We start from the raw sequence: 11,390 nt of genomic DNA on the forward strand, positions 1-11,390 counted from the left end.
CCACTGTCTGCTGCGAGGTTGAGGCGTGGGTGTTGCTGGGTGGCTGGTTCTATCAGTAGGTCTTATGGAGGGGTGTGTGTTTGCACAAGGGTGCCAGTTAAAGGGCATTTTCTCTCCCCGAAGCGCGACAGGCTCTCAGGACGGTCCCGGGGGCAACCCCAGCAACAGCAACAGCAGCCAGGACTCGCTGCAGAAAGCCCCGAAGAAGAAGGGCATCAAGTCCTCCATCGGTCGTTGGTTTGGCAAGAAGGAAAAGGGCCGGCCTGGACACACCAGCAAGGAGGCGTTAGGACCAGGTGGGTGCTTCACCGTTCAGAGGGAGGAGGGTCTTCGTGTATGTCCCTTCTGTGTCTCCCCCGCTGTCCCCATGAGGCTCCTGTCACTCACGCTAGGTGTCCTTCTGGGAGGAGCCGAAGAGGCGTCTGTCTTCTCTAGCGTCCCAGATGATCAGATCAGTTGAGTGGATGGGTGGACAGGTGGATGAACAGATGGCTGGCTGGATGGGTGGGTGAACGGAGCATGGAATGAGTAAAGCAGATGCTTATACTCCGATGAGAAACATATTCTACGAAATGGGTTGAGTAGGAGCCGGGCAATAACTGTTTCCTCCAGAACAGTGACAAGTGTTTGGAAACGGCCTAAGTGCTCATCAGAGAGGAGTGAGGTACAATCTGTGGGCACCCCACAAGGAAGAGCATCCCCTCCTTCCTGCCACTTTCCCCATCCCCAGGAGCTCATGAGGGGTTCTGCCCATGCCCCCCGCCCAGCCCACAGCCATGCAGATCATCCTAGGGTCTCCTCATCACACAGTGTTATCATCAGGGCCCCGTCTCACTCGGCTTCATCTCCTTAAGGACAGGGTATGTTCCTGCCTCTTCAGCCAGACATTTGTTGAGTGTCTTCTTTTTGCTGGGTGTGGGACTTACAGGGTGAGTAAAACAGATGTGGTCTGGAGCACAGTGAAGGGAGAAGAGAGAAAAAGGAGCAGATTATTCAGTGCTATCCCTCTTATTAGTGAATACAACACTGAGCTGGATGGTGCATTGTATACCAGATGCTGTGTGTGCCCCTTACCAAGCAGTTGCTGCCACCTTCAGATTTGCAGGGGAGGAGACAGTGATGGTCACGCGGCGAGGCAGTGGTGAGGGCAGGTTCACATCCACGCAGTGGGACCATGCACTTTGCCGAGCCCCAGCCACCTCTCTGGTGGATGCCGCAGGAATGAGATGGTTCTATGGCATCACTGATTCGATGGACATGAGTTTGAGCAAACTCCAGGAGACTGAATTACAGCAAAGCCTGGAGTGCTGCAGTCCACGGAGGGGCAAAGAGTTGGACACAACTGAGTGACTGAACTAAAACCTGCGTGTGTGCTAAACTGCTTCAGTCGTGTCTGACTCTTTGTGACCCCAGGGACTGTAGCCCAGGAGCTCCTCTGTCCGTGGGATTCTCCAGGCAAGAATACTAGAGTGGGTTGCCATGCCCTTCTCCAGGGCATCTTCTCAACCCAGGGATCGAACCCACATCTCTCGTTATCTCTTGCAGTGGCAGGCAGGATGTTTACCGCTAGCGCCACCTGGAAAGCCCCAGGGAACGCTGACAACTAGGAAATGCAGAAAATAAGGGGGCTGCTCCTAAGTTAAACTGGAAGAGCAGCAAGCACAGGTTGAAAAGTGGAAAACACACGAAGAGCGACAACAGTGCCAACAGAAACAAGCTGGGATGTGTTCACCCACAAAGAAAATATCTGTGCCATTCGGAGGAGGAGCCCGCCAGCCCTTGGAGGGACAGTTGGAACCGGAATGCAAACCGAGGCCATGGTCAGCAGTGCCCACCCACATGGCCCGAGTGGCGTGGTGTCACTCACCGGCTTCCTGTGTCCCCAGAGCTGCTGGGGGTGACATCTGAGTGCTGAGGCCAGGCAGCGTCCCCAAGTGAGCTAAGGCATCCCTGCTCTCCTTCCAGTGCTGCTGTGGGGCTCTCTGTGGGCGGCCACCCTCATCGCCTGCTCTGCCACCTGCTGGGGCCCGGCTGTCCCCCTGGGATCCTTTCAGCCCTTGAGCTTGGGTGTTCCCAGTCCTCTGCCACGCCGGACTGGGACGCAACTCAGGACTTGGGCTTGAGATATCAAGGAGACCGTGAATCTGGAAGGACACAGCCCTGGGGCCCTGGAGTGAGCATGTGAGAAGAGCAGGAGAGCAAAGCCCCCTCCGGGAGGCAGCAGAGCTGGGGAACGTGCCCACACCCACCGCTGCCTCCGGCACAAGTGCCTCTTCTTTGCCTCTCCTTGGCCTGAAACAGACCCCAGCTGCTGCTGCTCCACAGGTGATTCCTAAAGATGCACATCCTGCAAGAGCTATTGTCCTGCTGCTCTGGGGCTGCCTAAGTGTGCTCAGGAGCGTCAGACAAGTGGGGCTGCCACGCCTGATGCTGGGGGAGGGCCTGATGCTGGACTAGGGCCTGATGCTGGACTAGGGCCTGATGCTGGGGGAGGTTCTGATGCTGGATGAGGGCCTGATGCTGGACTAGGGTCTGATGCTGGGGGAGGGTCTGATGCTGGGGGAGGCCCTGATGCTGGGGGCAGAACATCTGATGCTGGACTAGGGCATGGTGCTGGGGGAGGTCCTGATGCTGGACTAAGGCCTGATGCTGGAGGAGGGCCTCATGCTGGGGGAGGGCCCTGATGCTGGGGTGGGAACATCTGATGCTGGACTAGGGTCTGATGCTGGGGGAGGTCCTGATGCTCGACTAAGGCCTGATGCTGGAGGTTAAACGTCTGATGCTGGTTGGAAGGTCTGATGGTGGTGGGCAGCCTGCTCCCAGATGTACACAGAGTTGTGATTATAAATCTCTATGAGAAATCTTTGTTTCATACTTCCTGACCACCTTGCTATGTTCTTTTTTTCTGAAGCATAATTGCTGTGCAATATCGGTTTGATTTCTGCCGGACAGCAACATTAATTAGCCATAGGTGTACGTGTGTCCCCTCCCTCTTGAATCTCCCTCCCACCTCCCCCTGCTACATTCTTGTTTCTATGGATATATGAATAATAAAGACTGTTGACTAAAATAACATGAAAAGCTCCCACACACAAGTGTGCACACGTACACTCCCTAGTGCATCTTTCGGGTCCACGTCAGGGTTGCCCTCGGCCTCCCCACCCTGGGATCCACGGTGAGCCTCGACACCTGCACTTTGTTCCCACCCTCGGCCTGCTGCCCACGCCTCAGCAGCAGAGGGGCCCTGTCCCCGCAGGTGCTAAAGTGATGGAGTCCCTTGTCTCTGGAGCCAAGGACATGAATACCAGCTTGGTTGTCCTTTGGGGACACCTATACTTCCACCTTCTAGCCTTGCCATTGTATCCATCCGTTTCTCTTAACAGAATGTCCGTGTGATGACACGGGCTCCCATGACCAGCTCTGGTCTGTTCTCACTGAGAGTACAGCTTACCCTCGGCACTCTTTATTGGCAGTGGGAAATTTTGCTTCAGTACTTTATTGAAAGAAAGCAATAAATAATACTGTGATAAGAAATAGTTCAAAAGTAGACTGTACATACTTTGTCACATATTCAGGAAGTTCACAAAACATTAATAGAAAATCAGAATGTTAACAATGAATTGTACAAGGAAAGGCAGAACACACATGTAAAGAGACGTGCCGTCTGTGTCTGCTGAGAGATCAGCTGCATAATAAGGCACCATGATCTGAACGCATCTCTTGCTGGCTGCTTTATGTGCTGCTGAAAAAGTAAGTTACATTTGCTACTTATACTATCCAAAATGGCTATGTCATCAAAATCTAAAAATGTATGCTTAGGTCCATTCTTTAAACATGTTTACAAACAGATGTAAAGAGATGATTTACATCAGAAAAATAAGACCTTTGTCAGAGCTGCACTGTGCTGTCTGTCTGTCGGGGATGTGGCGCCCTCACTGTCCAGCTCGATGGCTCCGCAGCGGGTGCAGGGCATCGCGATTGGTCCTCGAAGAGTCTCACCGGAGAGGAGGGATCTGGGTCCACAGAGACTGGGTTACAGGAGAGATTTTCATAGTCGTCTTCTAGTTATCCTTTCAGCCCAAATTTCATTAGAAGCTCACATTTAACACCCAGTGCTTTTAAATCGCTTCACACTGCAGACAAAAAGCATTTCTTCCAAGAAACAAAGTACAGTTTAGGTCAGTCGTTAAAATACAACAATTGGTTGAAATTAAGTTCGCTCATTTCAGAGTGATTGTTGGAGAGCTTGGTTACATTCTGGAAGGATAATGCTCACCGTGTCGTCATGAATTTACAATCACAGTAAAACCCCTTCTCTCATGGTTTAACATTTAAAAATTAAACAAGAATAATGACAATAAATGCATCATTTGCAAAAGCCCTGTATTTGTTCATAGGATTTATACAGACAAGTATTACAGTACAACCATTAGGTATCAGAACAGGAACTGATCTGAAAGGATATTCATAGCCTGGATATACAAGAAAAAGGAAGTATATAAATGAAGTCATAAGTTTACATAAATATAAGGAACATTTTTTTTTCCTCTGGTATTCATGAATTTTTCACTAATTAAAAACTCTGTAATAAAATATCTTATGGTCCAGATAACAAGTATTGACAGATTAAAGATTGCATCAAGTTCAAAATGTAGCCTTTGTCGTATTCTGGACGCTGTATAATCACCTACAGAAGTAGTGCGGGTAAACTGGAAACAAACACATAGACGAGTCAGTCCTGGGACGGCAGCTGGTGCCCGAGCCCCTTCTCTCCAGACACCCCGCCCCACCCCATTCTGGGCTTCAGCTGCTTTGAGAATTCAGAGAAACGTGAAGGGCCAAGCAGATCAAGGAGAGAACTCTGTGGCTGGCTTTATTCTGACATATAGCTAAAAGCTGCTGGTAAAAAAACTTAAAACCCAATCCAGCTTTCTAGCTGAGACGTGAACAGGACAGAGCAGACAGCCTCCTGCTCTCAGAGTGGCTCGAGCAGGGCTGGGCTCCCGGGCTGGACCCACCAGAGGACCGCCCAGAGCAGCCCCTGCAAGGGAGGGTGGCCCCTCAGTGGTGGCTGACCCCCAGATGCCGGGGCACTTCTGTGTTAAACACTGGCCTCTGGATGAAGAGGCCCAGGGCAGGGCAGCCCTGTGACGCCTGATGCTCTGGGCCCTGTTCCCTCCGAGAACGTGCACGCAGGGCATGGCCAGCAGCACTGCTGCTGTGGGAGGGACACCCGTGTGCACGGACGCTAGGGAGACTCGGGCCATGTTCTGACCACTCAGGTGGCAGGCGGGCACCAAGGTCACCTTCTCTGCCGCTGAGGGCTCCTCTCTCGGGCGCGAGCTCTGGAGACCTGCTGACCCTCCACTCCTAGGGAGTGGCCTCCGTGCCCCCGCGGGACCAGGCCGGCCTGTACTCACCGCAAAGCTCAGCAGGAGTAAGTCCTGACTGTAGCACAATCCAGCCTCTGCGTTCCCGCCACGCTGCTTGGTCCCAAGAGCACGGGAGGAAGCGTGCAAACACAGACTGTGGTTAGTCGTGCAATGTCACACGGGGCACGAGGACACACACACACCTGCAGCGCCCACTCCTACTGAGGGTGGGGAAACTTCTAGAGGGTGGATGAGCTGGAGAGAGCAAGCCTGGGGGCTGCCATGTGGGGGTCCCTGCCACCCGGATGGGGGGGGCGGGACGGTCACACTAGAGCATCAACGGCACATTCAATGACAGAAACGCTGACATGGGGACAGCTACTCCACAGCTTCTCAGCTATTCACAGAGCTCCAGATCACACATTCGACACAGTCTATTGTCACCCAGTTTTACACTTCCCTCATTCCCTCAGCTGCCAGCTTTACGGGAAGAGGTACGAGATGACAAGTCCACCATCAAAAGTGAAACCTCGAGTCCCACCTCTCTGCGGTCCCTTCGGCTGGACCTGCTGCAGATGGGGCGCTGCGCATGGCCAGCCACGAGGACATGAGGGACACCCGCAAGTGAGGAGCCTGCGCGCCTTGTCGTCACTTTCAGGACCCCTGTGCCTCTTGTCTTGAAAGTGAAGGAAGGATAATTTTAAAGGAATCCCAGTGGATTCGGTGCCTGTGTTTAGGGATGTGTGTGTGTGTGTGTGTGTGTGTTTTCTGGTAGGCAGGTTTCTCTAGATCTGGCGTTAAGGGAGACGTCTTACTCTGTGTGTGTGTGTTCATGTGTGGGTGTGCACAAGTGGGTTTTTCTTTGCTCTGTTGCTACACCATGGCAAATTCTAGGATGTTCTGGTGGCTTCCCAGAGAACAATTCAAAGTACGAGGATTTTCTGACCACAGTGGGTAATCTCAGCTCTGTCAGTCAACCAGAGACAACATTGACTACAGGGAAAATGCCTTATCTATAAAACGTGAAAAAATATTTTAGTATTCCAGAAAAAAATCACTCGAATATAGTTTATATTTATGGCATTATAGATGTGAGAATCACTTTGTTTCTCAAAACTATTTTCTTTCTATTAAGCCCCAATTTGTCTCAAAGGTATTCTTTTAATTGCTAAATTTACACAGCCAATGCATCCACTTTCAGAGAATTTTTGAGGGTTGGTGAATCTCAGATTTTCACGTTCTGTCGAAACTCCCAGGGAGAGCACTGCGGGCTCACCAGGTGCTGGACGTGCTCCATGAGGAGTGGAGGCCAAGGCTGCTGCGTCCCTGTTGGTCATCGCAGTGTCCTGGGCGTGCGGGGACTCCCCTCGGGCATCATGTACCTCCTGCTCTAAATGCTGTCTTTCCTCTTCCCCTTGGTGGACACTGTCATGCACCAGCTCGCGGGGGAAGCCGAGTCAGCAGGTCTGCTGAGCTGTGTGCGTCCTGAAGCCTCCCCGTGGGGCTCGTCCCCAGCTCCAGGCTCTGAGCTGAGCAGTGCTGCAGGAGTAGGGCACGGTGTTGGTGAAGGGGAGCCCAGCGACCCCTCGTAGGAGGTGCTGGGCTGTGCGGACGGTCAGTCTCAGAAAACAGGGCCACACCTGTTGTCTGGGTGGTGTCACGTGTGGAGCATTTGATGGGAAGAAGCTCACACAGCCATCTTGTTAGGAAGGACAGCTTGACCGTGGTGTTCATGTCCTGCTTTAAAGTGCCCGTTGTCAGCCACAGAGGGTGTGGCTTTCTCTTGGGCGTACCTGTTCCCCATAGAATTCACTGTATTTCCGAATGTCTTTCTCCTGTGACTCTAATTTTAACGCGAGGAAGCATGCCTCATCAGTTTACTGCTAAGCAAGTGTGTTAAAGAATTGCACTTGGGGACTCCAATTTCATCCTCGAGGGGGCACAGGTGGTCCTAGCTAAGTAGCCCCGCAGGGCGGGCTGAGCAGGGTCATTGCAGCAGAACAGGCAGCCCCCCAGGCTCGTCTCTGAAGCTGTCTCTGTAGAGAGGTTTCAGCTGAGAGTGAGCCGCTGACAGCAGAGTGATGCGATATCTTAGAGCCGAGGAAGGAAACACACCCAGCAGAAGCCAGGCGAGCCTTCCATCTGCTTCTGGATGGTGGCTGCGGTTGGGACACAAACTCCAGGCACATGGTACATGCTCGCTCCCCTGGGATACGGGAATTTTAGAAGTTTGCCTTTTTTAAAACTCTCTTTGAGCGATTAAGGGGCTTCCCTGGTAGCTCAGATGGTAAAGCATCTGCCTGCAATGTGGGAAATCTGGGTTTGATCCCTAGGAGATCCAAGATCCCCTGGAGAAGGAAATGGTAACCCACTCTGGTACTCTTGCCTGGAAAATTCCACGGACGGAGGAGCCTGCTAGGCTACAGTCCATGGGGTCGCCAAAAGCTGGACATGACTGAGCGAAAACACTTCCACTTTCACTTTTTGAGCTATTAAGATACATGTTGTGTTTTCTGGTATAATTATTCCTAGAAAATAGAGTATTTACTATTCTAGGAAACCTAAGGTTGAAGTAAGGAACAGTTACTTAAAATTTGATGTGAAGCATTTCGAGCTTTAACCATACATAGACTTCACAGTCTTAAGTGAAGTCTGATGCTATTTGAGTGTATTGAAAAGCCACTGTGTATCTTCAGGGAATCCCCTAGCAGTCCAGTAGCTAGAACTCCACACTTCCACTGCAGGAGGCCTGGGGTTTGATTCCTGGTTGGAGAACTAGGGTCCTGCAAGCCACACAGTGGCCTAGTCAAAAAGAATAACCAGTATCTTAATTTACCACATAGCTAGTTAGCTGAACAGCAGTGCAGGAGAGAAACAGCCCCCATCCAGCCCTCTCCTTGCTTGCTGTGTTGTAGTGTTCTGTGCTGAAAGTCTGTGTTGCTCTTTGTGCGTCTGTTGTGAAATGGTGTGCATTTCTGAAGCTCTCTCTGGGACAGATTCCTCTGCTCAGATCTCGGTGTGGTTTCCTCTTCTATGTATCTGTCCTCACTGTTTAGAAAGGGAAGAGTGGATGTTTTTCCTTGACTACCCCCCTCCCTTGGATGTGCAGACTTCTGAATCCTTTAAGGTTGGCAATAATTCTTTCATTGGGAAGAAGGTGATTCTGTAAGGAATTGCGAGGACTCATTCAGCATTTCATGACTCAGGGGTTCTTTGTAATATGTCTGAACTCTCATTAAGTAGACGGTTTAGAAGATTAAAGGAAAATGGTGAGATACATACTATTTCACTTTTCAAATTTATGAAGAAAATAAATACTTAGGTTAACTTGTTTTATACCCGTGTGTAGTAGTGATTCTTGAATTTTGAATGTTTTGTTACTTGCAGGCATGAGTTGCTGGAGGAAGCCAGGCGACAAGGCGGGCCTTGGCACAGTGGGACGGGCCAACTGTTGTGGTCTGGCTGGAGGTGTGTAGGCGCCCCACCCCCACCCGCACCCGCACCCCTGTCCTGGGCTGGGTGTGTCAGTCCCTCCACAGGCACGCATAACCTCCTGCCTCCTGTCTCCTGTCCCCAACTCTGGGTCGGGATCCCGGCCTGGTAGGTGGCTGCTTGCCAGCCGACTTGAAGAGCGGTGCCATCATGTCCACCCTGTCGCCCTGTTGGACACGGAGATCCAGCGTGAGATCGGCATCAGCAACCCGCTGCACCAGCTGAAGCTGCGGCTGGCGATCCAGGAGAGCATGTCCCTGACCGGCCACTCCGCCCCGTCCAGAACGGTATGCCTCCCTCCTTCCCTAGGGAGAGTTCGTGCCGGGTTTGTGTCGCTTCCGGGGTTCTCTAGACAGACACCCACTGTTCCAGCTTAAAGTCCTAGCATTCAAAACCATGACAGCTTTTCATTTGCAGCAGTAGTGTTGTTAAAAGATAGATGATTGAATACTTCAGACTGATTATTTTTGTGACAGAAGGGCTGCAGTGGCATTGTTAATAGAGAAATGGGGGTTTTTGAAAACATAAAAAAGGGACTTTTGAAAATGTGAAAATTGTAAACAAAAAAAAGAGGAAGTTTTTGAAAATGTATTAAAAGAAATGTAAATATAAATGTCAAGAAAGTGAAAGAGAAAAGGCTTAGCCCCCAGGCTGCATTGTTTTTCCCTTATTTGCCTTGTCAGGCCTGTCCTCTTGGGCAGTTCCCTTTTCGGGAGCTGTAGACCCTGGGCTCTCAGGGTTTTAAGAGTCCGAACATCTGCCAGGTCCCACCAAGTCGTATCGTGCTCATCCAAGTTTCTTCCACATGGGAAGGCCTTGAAAGTCCTATAAGAGGGTCTTCCTAGTTGGAAAAATTAAAACGCATCTGGTCAAAATGTGGATTGTTGCCAGGAGATCAGGGCCGGCCAGCTCCTCATTTCTCGAGTGCAGACTTAGGACACAGCTCAGTCCCCATGCTCGGTGTGTCCACTCTGGAGAGGAACCCTGGTGAGGAGACGTGACCTCCCAGATGTAGCTGCCCTGAGGAGCAGGTGGAGCCTGACTCAGGCTCATGGTTATTTTACACAAAAAGCGTGAAGGCTTTCTCGTCCGTTTGTCCTCCTTGTTTCTAAGGGTGAGCGTGAGGGTGGATAACTCACCCCGCACTGATGCACTTGTTCTCAGCGTATCTGCTCTGCTCTCTGTGCCCCAGAGGGTTCACTAGAGCCACCTTTTTAGAAATGAAGATGCTGAGGGTTCCCCAGAGGTTTTATTAAAGTATCTCAGTAAAGGGAGCGTCTTAGGAATTGAGTTTAACAGGTGGTGAACTCAAGCAGCATCCCCCCTCCGACCGTGAGGATGGGCTTGGGGGCAGGACATCGGCAGAACCCCTGATGAACTCCTGGAGATGGAGAAAGTGGCAGGAAGGAGGGGGAGGTCTCTTCCTTGTGGGGTGTCCACAGATTGTACCTCACCCCTCACTGATGAGCACTTAGGCCGTTTCCAACCACTTGCCAGTGTTCTGGAGAAAACAATCATTGCCCAGCTCCTACTCAGTTTCGTAGAGTATGTTTCTAGAATTGGAGTGTAAACATCTCCTTTATTCATTCCATCTTCTGTTCATCCACCCAGCCAGCCAGCCAGCCATCTGTTCATCCATCCATCCACTCACTAATTCATCCATCCATCCATCCACCCACCCATCCACTCACTAATTCATCCAGCCATCCATCCACCCATCCACCCATCCACCTGTCCACCCAGTCAGCCAGTCATCTGTACATCCATCTATCTACTCACTAATCCATTTATCCACCCATCCATCCATCCTCCATCTATCAATCCATCCATCTATCCAACCACACATCTGTCCATGCATCTATCCAACCACCCGTCCATCCATCCACCCATCCGCTCATTTATCCATCCATCCATCCATCCATCTATACAAACTTCCTTCCTCCCTCCCCCAATCCCTTCCTTCCATCCTTCGTTCCTCAATAGAATTTTACATTTTTGTGCAGATTGGTATTTTATTCCTCTTAAGTTTAATCACAGGGTATTTCTATTCCCCCACCACCTTGCTCTTTTGGATTGCATCCTTTCTCCACTGCAATTTCCAGCAGTTACATGATTCTTTTGCCAACAGTAACTCTGGAGAGTTGTTAGCATCTGACTCCCTGACGGAGCTGTTCTGTTATCCCCATGTTTCAGCTGATACTTTTGGGTTTTCCAGGTAGGCCATCATATCATCTTTAATCAGTGGATATTTTATTTCCCTCTTTCAGTAACCACAATTATTACTGACTTTTCTTGCCTGATAGCACATTCTAGAACTTACAGAGCATTGATAATTAACAGAGGTGATCACAGCATCCTTGACTCGTCCCTGACTTTGATGAGACCACTTGTAACACATCACTATTCAGTGTGATTTTGGCCCTTGGCTTGAAATAGATGTTTTTAAAGAGTTTTTAGCAGGAAGATGTTCAGTTCTATCCAATGAAGTGGGTGACAGAGGATGAGATGGTCAGGTGGCATCACAGA

The 11,390-nt window shown here is 50.6% G+C and overlaps 1 protein-coding gene across 1 annotated transcript in view; it reads left to right on the forward strand.

Annotated features, from left to right (window-relative positions):
* Positions 1-9,394, forward strand: part of LOC138423766 (liprin-alpha-1-like) — a 29,060-nt gene extending 19,666 nt beyond the window's left edge. The window contains 8 exon segments of the mRNA XM_069560057.1: positions 124-310; positions 1,691-1,724; positions 2,218-2,266; positions 8,760-8,797; positions 8,800-8,838; positions 8,948-8,986; positions 8,989-9,029; positions 9,032-9,394. Coding sequence (XP_069416158.1) covers positions 124-310; positions 1,691-1,724; positions 2,218-2,266; positions 8,760-8,797; positions 8,800-8,838; positions 8,948-8,986; positions 8,989-9,029; positions 9,032-9,241 — 637 coding nt within the window. The 3' untranslated portion in view covers positions 9,242-9,394.
* The last annotated feature ends 1,996 nt before the right edge of the window (positions 9,395-11,390 follow it).

This window comes from Ovis canadensis, chromosome 18 (assembly GCF_042477335.2).
Source record: "Ovis canadensis isolate MfBH-ARS-UI-01 breed Bighorn chromosome 18, ARS-UI_OviCan_v2, whole genome shotgun sequence".
Classification (NCBI taxonomy): domain Eukaryota; kingdom Metazoa; phylum Chordata; class Mammalia; order Artiodactyla; family Bovidae; genus Ovis; species Ovis canadensis.